Genomic DNA, 20,881 nt, shown 5'->3' with positions numbered 1-20,881 from the left:
AATAAAGAGCCTGAAGGAAGTCTGCCAAACCCTTGCCTAGGTCAGCCTCACCACCTGCTCAGTCTAACCCCCTGGACGGACTTCTTACACCAACCCTAAGGCTCTGACAGATTTCAATAGCCGCAACCACTGAATGCAGTGCAATACCACCAAGGCAAACGATGCCTCATGCAATGTTTCCAGACATTTAGCAGCTGCATCCTTGAAGCAGAACATCACTTAAAAGTTAATGTTTCGCTCATCCTCCCCTCTACTGTAATGATATTGGTGGGGTTTTTTTTTTTTTTTTTTTCTGGGAGTGGGCACCTTTTTCTGACTTGCACCTGCTCCCACTTTCGCAATTCTCACCTAGGCAAGAATTGCAGAAGCATTGCCCACCCTCAACCTCTTGAGATACGTCTAGCGTCCCAGGAGGCTGTGGGACCAGTGTGAAAGTGCAGCATAAACTTGTTTGTGCATGTGCAATAGAGAGCCACTGTGAAACAGACGGAAGTCACAGCTGGCTCCCACATCCAAAATGGGTGAATACAGCTTAATCTGCTGAATTTAATCCTTTTAAGTGATTGTAAAGGCTTCAATTTTTTAAAAATGACAAACATGTTATACTTGGCTCCTCTAGGCTCCCGATCCTCCTCTTCTGGGGCCTGCGGCCGACGCACTAGGCTCCAAGTTTAAACCTCTTCAGGATCTTCCTAACGTAAGGGCTGTCCATCATAATAGATTGCCTTGCTGTGAAGACTTGTTGAGATGAAGGCATGTTATCCAATTTACGTTCAGATCCTGAAGAAAATGTATTGGAAGTGGCGCTAAAAGTAGACCTCTGTTTCTGCTGAGGAGAGCAACCCATTAATTTAGCAGAAATCCACTTCAGAAAATGCTGGGTACTGGCATAGACACCCGGACGTTGTTTGCGGGCGCAACCAGAACCCCAGCTCGTGACACCAACTACAAAGTACTTTGAAGTTGTTTTATCCAAACACATGAGTGGTCCTCCACTGTCTCCCTGTAATGGATTAGAAGAAGAAAAAAATATTAGTCTATAATATTCACAAAAAATAGCAAATACCAGAATGTGAGCAGAGGCCCCATATTATCTTTTGAGAGGAACTTAAGTAAATATGCTTGTTACTTTACTGCTTTTGCCCTGGTTCTCCCTTTTTTATGTTATCTCCAACAATTCCCTGAGCATTCTAGAGAACATTCCTGGACTTTCTTCCCTGGCCCTTATGTCATACAAGATACTACAAAGACTGTAAGGGCACATGGCGTGAGGCTTTCCCTGGCTGATGCCAGGACATTGGCTGACATTAGAGCAGGGGAGGGAGAGCAGCTGCTGACACTTCTAGCAGGACCCAGAGCCTGCTAGAAGTGTCGGAGCTGAATAAAAGTGGGGGCAAGAAGGGGCAACCAAAGTAGCCTGAGTATTTCTATGTTAGTTGACTTTGGCATGTGTATCTCCTTATGCATTGAGTGGTGACAGGGTCTTTTTAACCACTTAAGCCCCCGACCATTTTACTGGCCAAAGACCAGAGCACTTTTTGCGATTCGGCACTGCATCCTTTTTTTTCCCGCAAATAGAGCTTTCTTTTGGTGGTATTTGATCACCCCTGCGGTTTTTATTTTTTGTGCTATAAACAAAAATAGTTTATGAAAAAAACGCATTATTTTTTTACATTTTGCTATAATAAATATCCCCCAAAAATGTATAAAAAAACCCATTTTTTTCCCTCAGTTTAGGCCGATACGTATTCTTCTACATATTTTTGGTAAAAAATATAAGCGATTATTGATTGGTTTGCGCAAAAGTTATAGCATTTACAAAATAGGGGATAGTTTTATGGTATTTTTATTAATATTTTTTTTTTACTAGTAATGGAGGCGATCATCGATTTTTTTATCGTGACTGCGACATTATGGCGGACACATTGGACAATTTTGACACATTTTTGGGACCATTGTCATTTATACAGCAATCAGTGCTATACAAATGCACTGATTCCTGTGTAAATGACACTGGCAGTGAAGGGGTTAACCACTAGGTGGCAGTGTAGGGGTTAAGTGTGTCCTGGGGGCTTGTTTCTAACTGTGGGGGGGTTGGCTGTGTGTGACACGTCACTGATCTCTGCTCCGATCACAGGGAGGAGAGATTAGTGACACTGTCACTAGGCAGAACGGGGAGATGCTTGTTTACATTAGCATCTCCCCGTTCTTCCTCCCCGTGAGACGATCGCGGGTATCCCCGCGGCCATTGAGTCCGCGGGACCCGCAATCTGACTCACGGAGGTCCCGGCCGGCGCGATGGCACGGCGGCAAATTTAAAGGGACGTACCTGTACGCCCATTTGCCTGCCGTGCCAATCTGCTGACGTACATCGTCGTGCGCCGGTCGGGAAGTGGTTAAAAAGCCTTTAGTGGTCAAACAGATAACTGAAGGGCAATTAAATAGTATCTAACTTTGGAAATATAAGGGGTTCTGTAAAACAAAATTCTTCTGAAAATGCCATTTCCTTGGATGTGTCTGGATTCAATTTCTGAGACACAGCCCCAGAAGCATATAGCAATTTAAAAGTTGCAAAAAAAGTTAAAATTGCTTATCACCATAATTATTCCAAGTCAGTGACCCAGAAGGTATTAAAGCCAGTGCATGAGCATAAAAGTAGCATCATTTTCAGGAAAGGACAACAATGGAAGTCTATATTAATTTCTCATGACATGCTTCCTTTAAGCACAAGCGCTATTTTTTTTTGTTTTGTTTACAAATGGTTTTTATTATGGATAAGGTCATAGTACAAGATTTTAACAGTGGTAGAAGATGTACAAGTGAGAGAGTCATTTAGATTATACATTATATCTGAGTAAAGACATATCATATGAGAAAATACATATATTAGATTATAAATCTATATAACATTTGCGGGAAAGGATCTGTTGATGTGCTTAAGTATAATAACAGTAGTGTACATTACACCAGTAGTGAGGTTTCCCAGAAAGTCCATTTTTTTTGGTATATATGCATGGTGTCATATAATGTGTGGTGTATTCTTTCTGATAATTTGATGTTTGCCATACATTTAAGAACCTGAGGCCATGGTACATTGGATGAACGCCAGTTGAAAGCGATGGTCCAGTGGATAGAGCTAAATAAAGTATGGATTAATCTAGAACTGGCTATTGGTATATCTTGTATGGGGGGGAATAAAAGGCACATTTGGGGTGTTAGTGGGATCTTTCTGCCTGAAATTTGATCAATCATGAGACTTGCATTGTGCCAAATGATTTTTAGATGGGAGCAATCCCAAAATATATGTAGTAGTGTCCCAAGTGTAGGGCAGCCCCTGAAACATAGTGGGGATGTTGATGGGTAGAATGAGTTGAGTTTGGCAGGGGTGAGATACCACCTATAAAGCAGTTTGGTGGCAGATTTTCTGATGGTGGTAGTTTTGGTGCATTTGTGTAGGTTTTCAAATATGGTATCCCATTGTTCAGGGGAGAATGAAACGTTTAGGTCTGATTCCCATTGTAGCATGGGGTGTGATTTTTCAGGCATATTGAATTCATTTAGATTTTGATAAATTTTGGAAATTAATCCTTTAGTGGCCACGAAAATGGTTATACTACCCAAACTTTTATTCTTTTTTAGAGCCCTTCCTCTTACATTGCCCAAAAATACGTTAGATTCTCTCCAAAGAGAAATAAATAAATTCATTTGGCAAAACAAAAAACCAAGGTTTAGCTACTCCTTAATGTTTAGGCCCCAACTAAAAGGAGGTCTAAATATCCCAAATTTATGGCTATATTATCTGTCAGCCAGATTCACCCAACTAGTACAATGGTATGCCCCAGCCTCCCAAATCCTCTGGCTCCTGTTTGAAGAACAATCAGTCCTTCCATACCATCTACAAGGACTACTCTGGTCCAAGTCTATCTTACCACAGAAAATAAGACCGTTAAATATAATTGTAACACATTCCCTACAACTGTGGAACAGACAAGATACCAAATTTAACATCTTCAGACATCCCTCCCCTAGCATCCTTTCTAGGAGATCCTCACTTTACTTCCTTAGATAATAACCAAAACTCATTAGCAATATGGAAACTGCATAATCTACAAAGATAAAACACTTCTACCAAAAATACTACTCACTCACTCTACTTATCCCCTTCTCACAGTTCGAACACATTGTGCTATTTTGTGCTACATTGTACCCTTTTCTACACCTATAAGCTGCTACCAGTGTTAATTTTGGCAGCAAATTTCGATTTAGTTTTAGTCTTAGTCTTAGAACTAAAATAGCATTTTAGTTTTAGTCCCATTTTGGACTTCTGCAATTGTTTTAGTTTTAGTCGTATTTAGTCGACTAAATCTACAGTACAATTTAGTCGACTAAAACCTAATGGGTGTAATTAAATTGTAATGCATTAGTTAACATTTCTCTACAATTTCCAAACTCATTATATACTGCTGGAGTGAAAAATCGAATATGTTTATTATGGTATTGAGGTATGAACATGCACTACAGACCAGTGTTAATTTTGAAGTCAAATTTCAATTTAGTTTTAGTAGGTTACATAGTAGGTGAGGTTAAAAAAAGACACAAGTCCATCAAGTCCAACCTATGTGTGTGATTATGTGTCAGTAGTCTTAGTCTTTTGACTAAAATGCCATTTTAGTTTTAGTCGTATTTTAGTCATCTCAGTTGTTTTAGTTTTAGTCGTATTTTAGTCGACTAAAATAATATTCATTTAGTCGACTAAAAGGTTTTAGTCACCGAAATTAACACTGGCTGCTACTTCTAACTAAAATATATGGATTGCAAGGAGACTATATGCATCCGTATAGTACAGTGATGGCGAACCTTGGCACCCCAGATGTTTTGGAACTACATTTCCCATGATGCTCATGCATTCTGCAGTGTAGTTGAGCCTCATGGGAAATGTAGTTCCAAAACATCTGGGGTGCCGAGGTTTGCCATCACTGGTTTAGTATATACAACCATGGAAAATAATATGAATGTATAAAATATTCCTATGTACAGGACAGGCATTGTTTGCAAAAATGAATATATTCTTTTAGAACTTACTTGGCAGGTGTCAATTTCTCCCTTTTGATATCCAGCGCACAGGTTTTGCTCATAGATGCGGCCTTTGTACCAGCCTGAGCTGTTACAGGTTTTGCTGTCAATCAATGACACTTTGGCCTCCTGTAGTATATCCGCTGTTCTATCAGCTGTAAAGAAGATAATAAAAATTATATAAATATGCACACTATACAGCCATTGCGAGATATGAGAAGTGAAGTACTGTAATGCACATGGTATATACCTTGTAATGCCAGCATAACAAAAAGCAGATACCAGAAAGTGCCAGTATATAGTTTTTCTTTTTTCCTAAGACCCCTTTCACACTGGAGCGTTTTTCAGGCGCTTTAGCGTTAAAAAAAGCACCTGTAAAGCGCCTGAAAGAAGCCTCATCTGCAATCCCAATGTGAAAGCCCGAGCCCTTTCACACTGCAGGCGTTTTTCAGGCGCTGGCAGTGTGAAAGGGCTCGGGCCATCGGCGCACCCAGTCCTGTGGCAAAAACACGAAAGCGCTGCAAAGAGGCTGCTTGTAGGACTTTTTTTGACATCCTGCCAGCGCAGTGCCCCAGTGTTAAAGCACTCGGGCTTTCACATTGGGATTGCAGACGAGGCTTCTTTTAGGCGCTTTACAGGCGTTTTTTTAATGCAAAAGCGCCTGAAAAATGCCCCAGTGTGAAAGGGGTCTCAGTGTGAAAGCACTCGGGCTTTCACATTGGTATTGCAGATGAGGCTTCTTTCAGGCGCTTTTTTTAACACTAAAGCGGCTGAAAAACGCCCCAGTGTGAAAGGGGTCAAAGTGTTCTCCCTGGTCTCCACCAACTGGCAGTGATCATCTCCAAATCTGGAGCTTTAGCAGGCATTCACCCACACTCCATCAATCAGTAGTACCCTTGTGCTTTTTTGGACTATATAATGGCTAATACAAGAAGATATTCTAGAGATAGAGCTGAAATACTAATTTACACTCAAGAGAAAACGTAGGAACCCAAAATGGCTCTCCTTGGTGCCTTCTTTTACATTGTTATGTCTGCTTTGCAATGACAATACCAGAACAGGTTCAATAAAGAGTTCATGACTGCATACAAAACTTACCTTTCTCAGACATTCGTCCCCAGCCAGTTATGTAGCATGTGGTCATGTTGGAGATGTCCATGGTTCTGCTGGGTAAACAGGCTGGTTGAACGAAGTTGTATACTATGGGCGAGTTGAGCTGTATGAGGGCAATATCATTGATCTTTAATTGCCTATTATATCTTTTATGCAGGATGTACGACTCCACGTGTCTTTTCTGCACATCCTTGCCAAGTTGTGATAGTTGGTGACCTCCTATCACAATCCTCCATTTGGCCACAAAGCTATAAAGTAAAAAAAAAATAATGTTAAAAAAAACTGCAAGAAGATGTTAGCACAAACATTGAAACACATTGAACAGACTGCTACAGTATATGTCAAGAGATTAATATGATATATGATATATAATTCCAAAAGAGAGAGCCGCACTGACAGGTCTTGAGAGTCAAACTCACCTCTTTTGGACTACAGGCTTTGCTGCGCACCTGGGCCAATTTTCTCTCTGATATGTGTGCAATGGCATCCACTGGATTGTACACACCTCTCTCTCCCTCTCTCTCTCCCCCCTCTCTCTCTCTCCTCTCTCTCTCTCCCCCCCTCTCTCTCCTCTCTCTCCCTCCCCCCTCTCCCCCTCTCTCTCTTTCCCTCCTCCTCTCCCTCCCCCCTCTCTCTACCTCTCTCTCTCTCTCCCTCCCCTCTCTCTCCCCCCCTCTCTCTACCTCTCCTCCCTCCCCTCTCTCTCCCCCCTCTCTCCCCCCCTATCTCTCTCTCTCCCTCTCCCCCCTCTCACTCCTCTCTCTCTCTCTCTCTCCCTCCCCCTCCCCCCCTCTCCCCCCCTCTCTCTCTCCTCCTCTCCCTCCTCTCCCTCCCCCCACTCTCTACCTCTCCCCCCTCCCCCCCCTATCTCTCTCTCTCCCCCCCCATCTCTCTCTCTCCCTCTCCCCCCTCTCACTCCTCTCTCTCTCTCTCCCCCCTCTCTACCTTCCCCCCCCTCCCCACCTCTCTCTACCTCTCCTCCCTCCCCTCTCTCTCCCCCTCTCTCCCTCTCTCTCCCCCCCTTCCCCCCCCTTCTCTCTCCCCCCTTTCTCTCTCCCCCTTTCTCTCTCCCCCTTTCTCTCTCCCCCTTTCTCTCTCCCCCCCTTTCTCTCTCTCCCCCTCTCTCTCTCTCCTCCCCCCCCCTCTCGCTCCCTCCCTCTCTATGACATTGCCTAGCGCTTAGAAATCCCAACCCAAATCTACATGTCAAAATTGTTTGAGACATCCTTACCTTAAATCACTGAAGCAGTGTGCGGCAGTCAGCACCCATCGGTCTTGTATTAGGGTTCCTCCACAAAAGTGACTATATCCATTGAACCCTGGGGTCTGTATGCTGACCAACCATGGCCAGGAACCTTCCCGGGCAGTAACTCCTCCTACAATCCGGGAACCATACGTTTTAATGTTGCGTGCACCACAACCTAATATAGAAGAAGAACACGGTCATAAATCATTCACTGTCACTGAGAATACAATAGTAAAAATACCGAATTAACATCAATAAAATATATAGATATGAAATACAGTTTTTTTTTTAAGAACTGTAACTTATAATTAACCTGGAACAACTATTTAAATAACGACTAACGTTTGTATTTATTTTATTATTTGTAAACATACAAAATGTACTAATATTATGAATTTTTATTAATTTAAACAGTACTAACACATTACACAGCTTTTTAGAGTGAATACTGAATTGAAACTTCACTTTCCCAATCAACATTGATTATTTTTAATCCTCGTGCTGCTAGCATTAGTAAATAGATAGGAAAGTATATCATATTTACTTGTTTTAAACTTTTTTTTTTTACATTTCTTAAGTTACTTCCTGGTTTCTTGCCTAGGCAAATTATGTCATACATCCCAGAAGTCTTCAGGAAGGGAGGAAAGGAGGAGGGTTTTCTCAACTAAGCACACCCTCCTGGATGCATACTTAAGCTAAGGGCAGATGGATTCCAGGAAGTAAATGCTACATAAATTACTCAAGATTGTCAGGGCCAGAAAAGCTAGAGGGATGTTTATCAAAGTGATTTCTCAACAAAATAAAGCACAGAGACATGGATGGATGGGGAGTTTGCTTGAATATTAAAATAGAATTAAATAGCGTTTTTGGTTTGTGGTGCTCAGATGTAGTGATCCGTTTTAATGCTAATTTCAGGTTTTAAAACAACAATCATACTAAAGCCTGACTTCATATTCTTTTCTTATTGCAAATTGCGTGCAAATAGTGTTCATTGAGGTAAGTGAACTCATATCCCCACAGATGCAAGGCTACATAAAGCAGTGACTCCTATTCCTCTATGAAACCAGCTCTAACAGTGAATTAACACACTTCTTCTAAACGAATTCCTTCGTAAAAAGATACCTCTGTGTGATGAAGCTTTACAGTCCACAAATTGCGTGTTGCGTTTTAGTTGCAGAGATGTCAGTCTTGGGAGAAGCTTACCAATAGTAGTGAGTAATAGGGCATGTAGTTAATTGAAGTAAGGGGTGTGGCCAGTTTGATTAAGGGGTGTGGTTTTCCAAGAGACTCACTTTACCATATAAACATTTCAATCTCCATACAAAGATTTCCACACTACGTCTCCTTTTTCTATTGTAGGTATGAGTGAGTATGACACAACCCCCAGCATTATCCACAACTCCCAGCATCCTGACTCCCTCTTATTGCCCAACTATAGCCACAGCAGAGAATGCATGATGTCCTTTCAGAGCAGTTGTTGGGTAGCTCATGTGTTCTGACAATACTGTGAATATATATAAATATATATATATATATATATACATATATACAGTGGGGATGGAAAGTATTCAGACCCCCTTAAATTTTTCACTCTTTGTTATATTGCAGCCATTTGCTAAAATCATTTAAGTTCATTTTCTTTCCTCATTAATGTACACACAGCACCCCATATTGACAGAAAAACACAGAATTGACATTTTTGCAGATTTATTCAAAAAGAAAAACTGAAATATCACATGGTCCTAAGTATTCAGACCCTTTGCTGTGACACTCATATATTTAACTCAGCCTTGGTGAGAGAGGTAAAGAAGAACCCAGAGATCACTTTGGCTGAGCTCCAGAGATGCAGTCGGGAGATGGGAGAAAGTCAGCATAGACATGTGCACACTGAAATATTTCGTTTCGGAATTTCGTTTTTGTCCGAAAAAGAAATTTATTTAGTTACTCCCGAAATTCGTTTTTATTTATTTCGTTTAAAATTGCATTCATCCGAAAATCCAAATTAAGGTCAAATCTGTCATTGAAGGCTTATGATGTCTGTCGAATGTTCAAAGAAGAATCGACGGAGCAGCTAAACTGTACGACGCCATATAGTTTACCTGCTCCGTCGAATCTTCTTAGAACTTTCAACAGACACCATAAGCCAAAGTACGTGTGTACTTAGTTCTAGCTATTTTACTGCTTCTCCTCTTTGGTTACAATCAGCCAATAACATTCATCATCATCATTATTTTTATTTATCTTTTCTCCCCTACGTCGAATCTTTTCTCTCTATGTAGAATAGTCTTGGACTAATAGAGTTAAGGTTAGGCACATTCGACCACAGGTTTGATAGACACAGATTGTTATTGTCATCATCATGTTGAATCTCCTATCTATATCGAACTGTTGTAGCAACAAAAACAAAAATAAAGCATTTGTTTATGTCGGATCTTTAGTTTTTCGGATTCTGCACTTTCGTTATCGTTTGTTAAAACGATAACGAAAATACCTGAAATTCGGATGAAAATGCATTCGGACGAAAAGGAATGCACATGTCTATCAACCATCACTGCAGCTCTCCACCAGTCGGGGCTCTATGGCAGAGTGGCCCGACGGAAGCCTCTCCTCAGTGCAAGACACATGAAAGCCTGCATGGAGTTTGCTAAAAAACACCTGAAGGACTCCAAGATGGTGAGAAATAAGATTCTCTGGTCTGATGAGACCAAGATAGAACTTTTTGGCCTTAATTCTAAGCGGTATGTGTGGAGAAAACCAGGCACTGCTCATCACCTGTCCAATACAATCCCAACAGTGAAGCATGGTGGTGGCAGCATCATGCTGTGGGGGTGTTTTTCAGCTGCAGGGACAGGACGACTGGTTGCAATCGAGGGAAAGATGAATGCGGCCAAGTACAGGGATATCCTGGACAAAAACCTTCTCCAGAGTGCTCAGGACCTCAGACTGGGCCGAAGGTTTACCTTCCAACAGGACAATGACCCTAAGCACACAGCTAAAATAACAAAGGAATGGCTTCACAACAACTCCGTGACTGTTCTTGAATGGCCCAGCCAGAGCCCTGACTTAAACCCAATTAAGCATCTCTGGAGAGCCCTAAAAATGGCTGTCCACCAACGTTTACCATCCAACCTGACAGAACTGGAGAGGATCTGCAAGGAGAAATGGCAGAGGATCCCCAAATCCAGGTGTGAAAAACTTGTTGCATCTTTCCCAAAAAGGCTCATGGCTGTATTAGATCAAAAGGGGCTTCTACTAAATGCTGAGCAAAGGGTCTGAATACTTAGGACCATGTGATATTTCAGTTTTTCTTTTTTTAATAAATCTACAAAATTGTCAACAATTCTGTGTTTTTCTGTCAATATGGGGTGCTGTGTGTACATTAATGATTAAAAAAAATTAACTTAAATGATTTTAGCAAAATCTGCAATATAACAAAGAGTGAAAAATTTAAGGGGGTCTGAACACTTTCCGTCCCCACTGTGTATATAAATATACATATATATAGCAGAACTTCACCTTCCTCCCCCCTCCTCCTCTCACCAGATTTGGAATGTTTTTTTTTTTTTTTTTTTGGGCAGTGCGATCTAAACAGAAGTCTCCCCCCCCCTTCCCTGAAGCCTCTTGGGACACATCACAGATCCCAGGAGACTGCATGCTGACACGTCAATGCCTATTGCTGTCAAACGGATGTTTACATATCTTATGACAGCAATAACGGTGATCAAAAAATATATTTAAAGCGACAGTGTAAGAATTGAAAAATAAATTAATAATTCAAAAATAATAATTAAAGTGCCACTGTTCCCGTGCTTGCGCGCAAAAGCAAATGTGCATGTCGGTCACACACGTAATCATCCCATGTGAGGTTTCACCACGAATGTCAGATCATGGGCTGTAATTCTATCACTAGACCTCCACTGTAAATCTAAAGTGGTAACCTGTAAAGGCTTTTAAAGCGGCGCCTATAGGTAGTAAAATGTATGTTTGATGCCATAGCATGGGCATGCACAATTTTAAAGCGCAACATGTTTGGTATCTACTTACTCAGTGTAACATCATTTTCTATATTTTTTTTAAAAATTGGGTTATGTATTGTGTTTTTTTTTGCATTAAGCGGTTCAATACAGGGCATTTTCACCCCCTTCCTTCCCAGGCCAATTTTTAGTTTTCAGCGCTGTCGCACTTTAAACGACAATTGCGTGGTCATGCGACAATGTACCCAACGTCCTTTTTTTCCCCACAAATAGAGCTTTCTTTTGGTGGTATTTGATCACCTCTGCGGTTTTTATTTTTTGCGCTATAAACAAAAGAAGACCGACAATTTTGAAAAAAACACTATATTTTTTACTTTTTGCTATAATAAATATCCCAATTTTTTTTTAAAAACACAAATTTTTTCCTCAGTTTCGTCCGATACGTATTCTTCTACATATTTTTGGTAAAAAAAAATCGCAATAAGCGTATATTGATTGGTTTGCGCAAAAGTTATAGCGTCTACAAAATACGGGATAGATTTATGGCATTTTTTTAAAAAAAATATTTATTTATTTTTTTAGCGGCGATTGCAATTTTTTTTCGTGACTGCGACATTATGGCGGACACATCGGACACTTTTGACACATTTTTGGGACCATTCACATTTATACAGCGATCAATGCTATAAAATTGCATTGATTACTGTGTAAATGTGACAGGCAGTGAAGGGGTTAACCACTAGGGGGCGGGGAGGGGTTAAGTATGTTTCCTAGGGAATGATTCTAACTGTAGGGGGAGGGGACGCACAAGGGGAGGAGACCGATCTGTGTTGCTCCGTTCTGGGAACACAGATCGCTCTCCTCAGAGCTGACAGGCTGTGGATCTGTGTGTTTACACACACAGATCCACGGTCCGGCCCAGTTAACGGGCAATCGCGTGTGCCCGGCGGACATCGCGGCCGCCGGGCACACGCACCGGGTCCCGAGCAACGCGGCGCGCGCGCGCCCCCTAGAGGGCCGGGAATCCCAGGACTTCATATGACGTCCACCCAGGATGGGAGATCCCATCCCAGGACGTCATATATAGCTGGGTATTGAAGTGGTTAAAATTCCAAAAAGTGTATTTTTTCCCAAAAAATTGTGTTTAAAAAACCACTGCGCAAATACTGTGCGACATAAAAAATTGGCAAACCCACTAATATATTCTCTAGGGCCTCTGCTTTAAAAAAAAATATAATGCTTGTGGGTTCAAATTAATTTTCTAGCAAAAAATACTGATTGTTACATGTAAACAAAAAGTGCCAGAAAAGACCTGGTCTGGAAGTGGTCAGTTGTTACAGTATTTGTAGCTGCTTTACATTTTTGTTTGCAGGGTGAAGATCCTCTTTAACTGCTTGCCGACTGCCTAACGATGGTATACGTCGGCAGAATGGCACGGCTGCGCAAAGCAACGTACCTGTACGTTGCTTTGAAATTGCCGCTGTGCGGACTCGATGTCCGCTGGTGTCCCACGATCGTGTCACGGAGCTGCAGAACAGGGAGATGTAAACAAGGCATTTCCCTGTTCTGCCTAGTGACAGGACAGTGATCTACTGCTCCCTGTCATCGGTAGCAGTGATTGCTGTCGTGTCACTTGTAGCTCAGCCCCCCACAGTTAGAATCACTCCCTAGTTCACACTTAACCCCTTCATCGCCCCCTAGTGTTTACCCCTTTTACCCCTTCATCTCCCCCTTCCCTGCCAGTGTCATTTACAAAGTAATCAGTGCATTTTTATAGCACTGATCGCTGTATAAATGACAATGGTCCCAAAATAGTGTCCGATGTGTCCGCCATAATGTCGCAGTCACGACAAAAATCGCATTACTAATAAAAAAAAATTAATAATAAAAATACCATAAAACTATCCCCTTTTTTGTAGAAGCTATAACTTTTGCGCAAACCAATCAATATACGCTTATTGTGATTTTTTTTTACCAAAAATATGTAGAAGAATGCATATTGGCCTAAACTGAGAAAGAAATTTGTTTTTTTATATATTTTTTGGGGATATTTATTATAGCAAAAAATAAAAAATATTGCTCTTTTTTCAAAATTGTCGCCCCCCTTTTTTTTGTTTATAGCGCAAAAAATAAAAACCGCAGAGGTGATCAAATACCACCAAAAGAAAGCTCTATTTGTGGGGAAAAAAGGACGTCAATTTTGTTTGGGTGCAACATCGCACGACCGCGCAATTGTCAGTTACAGCGACGCAGTGCCGAATCGCAAAAAGTGCTCTGGTCAGGAAGGGGGTAATTTTTTCAGGGGCTGAAGTGGTTAACATTGTACTAATGGGATTTTAATTTTAGTATGGGTGCACTTTAATATGCTAGTAAGATTACTAATGCTTTAATATATGATTTAATATACTGGCAAGATTACCACTGTGTGTGTGTGTATATATATATATATAATACACACACACACATATATGTATATATAGTTTGACACATTGGCCAATGTTGCTAGGGTCAGTAGTTATGCTGTTAATTCTTTCACGTTATGGCAGCCCCCTCCTTCTCCCTAACAATGCAACTCCTTAAATAAAAGTGTGAAAAATAAATTAAATAGACATAAAATATAAATGATTCTTAAGCTAACTTACTCTCAGAGTGGTAGGAACGTGCTCCTTCAAACAATGAAGCAAATAGAACCAGAAGTAATAGCACATAAACCCGAGCCATCCTTTCTCTTTGCTAACAGCAGTTGTGAGCCTCTGCAGGTATGGAGCTCTGTATAGGACATTAGTTGTCATGGAAACAGCCATCTGCACTATGACATCAACAAAAGCTGGCCACACAGGAGGTGACCAGCCACCAAATCTGGACAAACAGGAGGTGGGCAGACGATCAGAAATGAGGCTGAATTTAAACCTAAAACAGGATCATTTCTAAAAAAAAAAAAAAAAAAAAAAAAAAAAGACATTTGAGATTTACAAAATGACAGCCTCATCACCAAAAAAGTAAGAGCTTAGCCTTAGTTTAATAAGCTTTAATGACACCCCCAAATCAGTTCGCATATCGCAGTGCGATCTGCAAACTCTGACAGGAATTGGATCACATGGTGTAAACACCCATGTGATCCGATTCTGCTGCGGACCAAAAAAGGGTCCTGTGCGAGTCTGGTCCGAATGCGATGCGAATTCAGCCATACTATCTGTATGGCTGAAATTGCATCGCACAGAGATCGGATGTGATTTGCACTGCAGTGCGGTGCGAATCACATCCGATCTCGGACATCGCAGCTGTGGGAACCAGCCCTCAATAAGGATTTGTTGAGAAACCAGAATCTGGAGCAGCTGTGCCTGGCAACCAATCAGCTTCTAGCCTTCATTTTTAAAAACCAAGCTGAATATAGAAGTTGATTGATTTCTGCCTGCTTTGGTTTTAGTAAATGCACCACAATGTATTCTCTTTGGGCTGCTTTCACACTGATCTGCTGCAAAAGCGCATTAACGGTGGGGTTTTTAAGGACCTGTGACTCAAAAACGGCACCAAAAACGCACCATGGGGGCATTTTTGGCATGTTTTTGCCTCATTTTCTATTGCTTTCAATGGGGGGGTGCGTTTCTGGTGCGGTTTTATATCCCCAAATATGCTCCAGAATTGCTTCTAGCAGAATATTTTCACTGCATCAGGAAGCGCACCATCCCAGTGTGAACACATTCATTGATTTTAAAGGGAAGCATTTTTCTTGAGCTTTTTTAAAACGCAAAAGCGCTTGGAAAACTCCTCAGTGTGAAAGCAGCCTTAATTAAAATGGCAACTGCTTATGATGCAAGGTGATTTAACAAACCTAATTCCATCAGGTGTTACTTAACCACTTCCCTCTAAGCCCAAGTTCACACTGAGGGCAGGTTTGAAATCGTGCAAGTTCAAACCGGAGTTTCAGTCAGACTTCGGGTGAGGTTACAGAGACACCTGTGCGATTTAGTGCACAGATATCTATTGAAATCGCCCCCGAAGTCGCCAAAAGTAGTGCAGGAACTATTTTTGGGAATTGGTATCGCACCGATTCGGACAGTGCCATTGCTGGCAATAGGCTCTGAATTGGCATGCAATTTGACATGTGGACGTGGGCGAAGGCAGAAAAGGGCCCATCAGACCAATCTGTGTCTGATTGGTTGCATTTGAGGCCAGAGAAGAGATTTGGGATCTAATAGACCCCCGATCAGAGGACCTGTCACGGGCCATGCTGTCACATGGGATGTTGTTTATATTGTAAAGCGCTGTGTAAACTGTTGGCGCTATATAAATCCTGTATAATAATAATCCCCTTAGGATAGCAATAAAGTTAATACAAAAAAACAAAAACTAAAGAGACAGTGTAAAATAAGTTTTGGATAAAATAAATATATATATATATTTTTAAACCACGCCTGTCCCCCCTATGCTTATGTGCAAATGCGAACACATACATAAGTCCCACACGCATATGTAAATGGTGATTGCACCACACTTGTGAGGTATCGTCGCGAACGTCAGAGTGAAAAAAATTATTCTATCGCCATACCACCTGTATAAAGCCGGGTACACACCAATGCCCTGTACACATGGTCGGACTTTCTGACGGAATATGTGCGATCGGAGCTTGTTGTCGGAAATTCTGACCGTGTGTGGGCTCCATCGGACTTTTTCCATCGGAATTTCTGACACACAAAGTTTGAGAGCATGCTATAAAATTTTCCGACAACAAAATCCGATCCTTTAAATTCCGATCGTGTGTAGACAAATCCGACGGACAAAGTGCCACGCATGCTCAGAATAAATTAAGAGATGAAAGCTATTGGCTATTGCCCCGTTTATAGTCCCGATGTACGAGTTATACGTCACCGCGTTTGGGAACGATCAGATTTTCCGACAATTTGTGCGACCGTGTGTATGCAAGACAAGTTTGAGCCAACATCCGTCGGAAAAAACTGATGGATTTTGATGTCGGAATGTCCGATCAATGTCCGACCGTGTGTACGGGGCATAAGAGTTTTTTCCGTTCAACCCAGGGGGTTGAACGAAAAAAAACCTGTCAGCTCCGGTTGGAGCCGCTGTACTAACTATCTGAAGTTAGTACAGTGTTCTCCCTGGCTGAGCTGCCGTGTTCTGACAGGGTGAGCCCCCCCCCCAACACTCCGATCAGCGTTCTCTGCCACTGGCTCTCGGACACGATTTTAAAGCATTACATGCTAGGTATTGATTTACTCAGCGTAACATCATCTTTTACATTTTACCAAACGATTAGGTATTATATTGTGTTTGTGTGCACTAACATTCATTAACCACTTGCTTACTGGGCACTTAAACCCCCCTCCTGCCCAGACCAATTTTCAGCTTTCAGTGCTTTCACACTTTGAATGACAATTACTTAGTCATGCAACACTCTACCCAAATGATTTTTTGTCCTTTTTTTCATACAAATAGAGCTTTCATTTGGTGGTATTTGATCACCTCTGGGGTTTTTATTTTTTGCGCTATAAATGAAGAAAGACCGAAAATTTTGAAAAAAAATGCATTTTTCTTTGTTTCTGTGATAAAATTTTGCAAATTAGCAATTTTTCTTCATAAATGTTGGCCACAATTTATACTGCTACATATCTTTGGTAAAAATAACCCAAATGAGTGGATATTATGTGGTCTGTGTGAAATTTATAGAGTCTACAAGCTATGGTGCCAATAGGGTTGCCACCTTCCTTCAAGTCAAACCCGAAAACGTTAGCAGCGCACAGCAATATTTTTTTTATAGTATAAACTATACATATATTTTGCAATTAACATTTCTAATCATATGAGTCCCCTTTACATCTGAATCCACAAAGTTCCCCTTTTACATCTGAAGCTGTAGAGTTCCCCTTTTACATCTGAACTCACAGAGTTCCCTTATACTGTAAGGGGGGACTCTGCAGACTCTGATGTAAGGGAGAACTCTGGGGACTCTAGCATAAGGAATGCTCTGGGAACACTGATTTAAGGGGGAGCACTGAGAACTCTGATGTACGGAGAGGACTCTGATATAAGGGGGAAAACTGTGGCCTCTGGTGTAAAGGGGAACTCTGATGTAAGGGGTGCTATGAGAACCCTGATTTACCTTAGTGTACTCACTCAGAGGCAGGAGAGAGAAGGGGGGGAGACTTCAGTCACAGACAGGGATGGATGGTGAGCTCACTCACCCCTTGGCAGTCAGCACCTCTCATGCAAATGTATGAGGCTGCTGGACTTCAAATTTCCGGCCCGCACTTTTTTCTGAGGAGTGTGGGCAGACGCAGAGGGGTAGGGTCGAGAGAAAAAGGAGCAGATCAAGCCCTCTCTCCTCTCCTGTCTGTGTGTGGAGGGGGATTGTTAGTGCTGACTTTGGGCAGCCTGAAAGAGTAACAGACACTCTCAGTTTAGACACCTGCGGCCAGCAACCCTGCTGGGAAGCCATAGTCTGGTCTGAATAATGTGTCCAGGTTTCAGGTAGTCTGAAACCTGGACGCATGATTCCAAACCCGAACTGTTTTCGGGTGAATCCCGGACAGGTGGCAACCCTAGGTGCCAATCATAAAAAAAATGATCACATCTGATGTACTGAGGTCATTTCTTGAGACCCTAACAAGCCAGGAAAGTACAAATGCCCCCCAAATGACCCCTTTTTGGAAAGTAGACATTCCAGGGTATTCAGTAAGAGGCATGGTGAGTTATTTGAAGTTGTCATTTTTTCCCACAATTCTTTGCAAAATTAAGATTTTATTTTTTATATTTTTTTGCTTTTAAGATATTTCCAACACATAGCATTTACATAGCAAAAATAACACCCCGAAATACATTCTGCTACTCCTCCTGAGTATAACGATACCACATGTGTGAGACTTTTACACAGCCTGACCACATACGGGGGCCTAACATTGAAGTAGCACTTTCAGGCGTTCTACGAGCATAAATTACACATTTCATTTCTCACCCACCTTTTACACTTTTGAAGCCCCTGGAGCACCAGGACAATGGAAACGCCTACAAAATAACCCAATTTTGGAAAGCAAACACCTCAACGTATAATCTATGAGGCATAATGAGTCTTTTGAACGGTTCATTTTTTTCCAGAAGTTTATGGAAAATGTGGAAAAAAAAATGAAAAGGCATTTTTTTTACACAAAGTTGTTCGTTTATAAGATATTTCCAACACATAGCATTTACATAGCAAAAATAACACCCCAAAATACATTCTGCTACTCCTTCTGAGTATGGCAATACCACATGTGTGAGACTTCTACACAGCCTGGCCACATACAGAGATCCAACATGCAAGGAACACCGTCATGTGTTCCAGGGACACATAGCATGCACATACCAAGAATTACACCCCAAAATACATTATGCTGAGCAAAGGGTAAACAAAAGATTACCTGTGGTTGTAGTAGCACAGTTGTCCACAGGAGGATAGCACTGGTCCAAGCAGCAGGCAGGGACTTGGTCTGCAACAGCGAACACAATTTTTCAGGTAGCAGGCAGGGATACTGTCCATATACAGTCCAGGGCCAGTGCAGGCAGAGATATTGTCACCAGTGCCAAAAAACATTAGTCCTGGTAGTAGGCAGGAACATGGTCCATGTGCTGTGGTCAGTGCAACAGACAGAGGCGTGACGGCAGTAAGTCCTACAGGCAGCAGGCAGAAGTAGGGCCTCGTTCAGGACAGAATGGGGACAGGGGTAGAGGCTTCTCCCACCCTAATCTCTTTGAAGCCTCTGGGTCTACAGACCCTAATCTAGGAATGAGAAAACAAAAAAAAAATGTTTTCTTCATCCAGAAAAACTATTCTGGAGCACCTCACATATGTGAGACCCCTGTGTTGAATCCCACTAGTCCAGTTGCAGGGTACAAGATCAGTCCAAGAGGCAGGCAAATAACATGGTCAAACAGTCCAAGGTCAGTTCCAGATCAGGCAGAGGTACACAATCGTTAGGCAGAAGCTTGGTCGAATAACAGTCCAGGGTCAGTTCCAGATCAAGCAGAGGTATGTATACACAGGAGGGAGGAGCCGGATGTGGGCGAGGTCGGGCTGCTGTGGCTGAGAGTGGGGAGCTCGGCGTCCCTCCAGCCGTAATGCACGTCAGTAGCTCACGGACCGCACGCTAGCCTTCCGCCCTCTCACCCCGGAGAGCCGCGCGTTGTGTGCGGTCCCTACCATCCAACCGTCCTAGCTTCCGGCCCCGGGAACTGGCTGCGAGGGGTGAAGGCGGTGGGAGCGACGCGCCCAAGCAGTAGCGGCAAAGGGCTATTACGGTCCGGAGCTCGGCCGGGACCGTCGTGCCTTCCCCCATCTCATGCCGAAGCCTGCAGACGAAAGGAAGAGAGGTCCACAAGAACGTACATGCCAGTGAAGGAGATGTCAGCGTTTGTCCAATAGGAGCTGAAGACAGAATGTAACAGCTGCACGAAAGGGAATCCAGGTAGAGGTGGAAGCCCAAGGAGCCCTTAAGGAGCAGCGCAAAGGACGAATGGTGGGTAAGATTCTGGCTAACTTTAAATCTGGAATGGAGGGTAAGTAACCCATTAGTCACCTTTTAAAGCTCTATGGAACTCTCCTCTTGAGGGACTGCTGCCTTTAGTCTTAAACTGACTTTTATAAAGTATTACAAAGAATTGCTGCAACAACTCATCTAAAGTTCTTATAAGTTTGGTAAAGTATGATACACCTGGCACAGGGTGAGACACGGAGGATGGTTGGCTGAAAAGGAAGAAGCAACAAAGGGAGGGGTGATCTAGCAGGGGGATCACCCCGTACTGGGGGCTCTTGGGGGGAATAGGAGTTTTTAGGGTCCGGGGTTGTACTCAAACAAAGCTCTCTCAGTTCCATATAACACATCCAGGGCTGGGGGTCCAGGTGGAAGCATAGCTATGGCTGAGACAGGGAGAAGGCTCCCCGGCGGACTCTGAGCGACTTTGAGCGACTCGTGAGAAGGCTGAAGAGGCAATTTGCAACACGCTATTTTTTTCATTACCATTAGGTAATCTAATTTTTTGATTATTAGCCTATCCTACCGGTCTGCCTTCTTAGGGGTGGAGAGGAAGGCAGAAATGAGAGGCAAATCAACAAGAGGGGCCACAGCAAATCCACCCAGAACCAGCACAAGCCCAGGCACCATTAGGAAATACATGGTAAACGAGGGTAGCAAAGAGAGCCCGGGTAAATTAACAGGGGCAATAGGAGCAACAGGGGCAAAAATAAAACACCAGATCGCCCAGGTAAAACGGGGACAAGAAGACAAATGGCTGATGTGGAAATAAGACCCCCAGGTAGTGAAGCAGGCGCAGAAATGCCAGAGGAGATCCAGCATGAAAAACTCCTCCCTACCAAGGGAGAAATAGCAGAAATGCTTGCAAGGTTGGAGGTCTCAATCAAAGAAGAGATCAGTATTGTGCATGAAAACATGAGTCATATTCTGAAAAGAGTGGAGGAAGTGAAATCCAT

At 42.4% G+C, this 20,881-nt stretch overlaps 1 protein-coding gene across 1 annotated transcript; it reads right to left on the bottom strand.

Annotated features, from left to right (window-relative positions):
• Window positions 1-71: 71 nt before the first annotated feature.
• Window positions 72-14,127, bottom strand: LOC141133926 (acrosin-like). The gene is made up of 5 exons (XM_073623542.1): window positions 14,049-14,127; window positions 7,418-7,607; window positions 6,172-6,434; window positions 5,083-5,228; window positions 72-1,003 (listed from the first exon to the last, which is right to left on the bottom strand). Exons 1-5 carry the CDS (start codon window positions 14,125-14,127, stop codon window positions 659-661), a joined length of 1,023 nt encoding a protein of 340 aa, XP_073479643.1. The 3' UTR covers window positions 72-658.
• Window positions 14,128-20,881: the final 6,754 nt, after the last annotated feature.

This window comes from Aquarana catesbeiana, linkage group LG03, assembly GCF_042186555.1.
Source record: "Aquarana catesbeiana isolate 2022-GZ linkage group LG03, ASM4218655v1, whole genome shotgun sequence".
In the NCBI taxonomy this organism is placed as follows: domain Eukaryota; kingdom Metazoa; phylum Chordata; class Amphibia; order Anura; family Ranidae; genus Aquarana; species Aquarana catesbeiana.
Note: the sequence above shows the minus strand (reverse complement) of the source record. Positions and strands in the feature narration are given on the sequence as shown.

Excerpts from the sequence above, each read along its gene's own strand:
- LOC141133926 (XM_073623542.1), bottom strand. The coding sequence starts at position 14,127 with ATGGCTCGGGTTTATGTGCTATTACTTCTGGTTCTATTTGCTTCATTG. Across the intron at positions 6,435-7,417 it reads CACTGCTTCAGTGATTTAAG|CTTTGTGGCCAAATGGAGGA; the intron begins GTAAGGATGTCT and ends TTTACTTTATAG. Across the intron at positions 5,229-6,171 it reads GGGACGAATGTCTGAGAAAG|CTGATAGAACAGCGGATATA; the intron begins GTAAGTTTTGTA and ends TCTTCTTTACAG.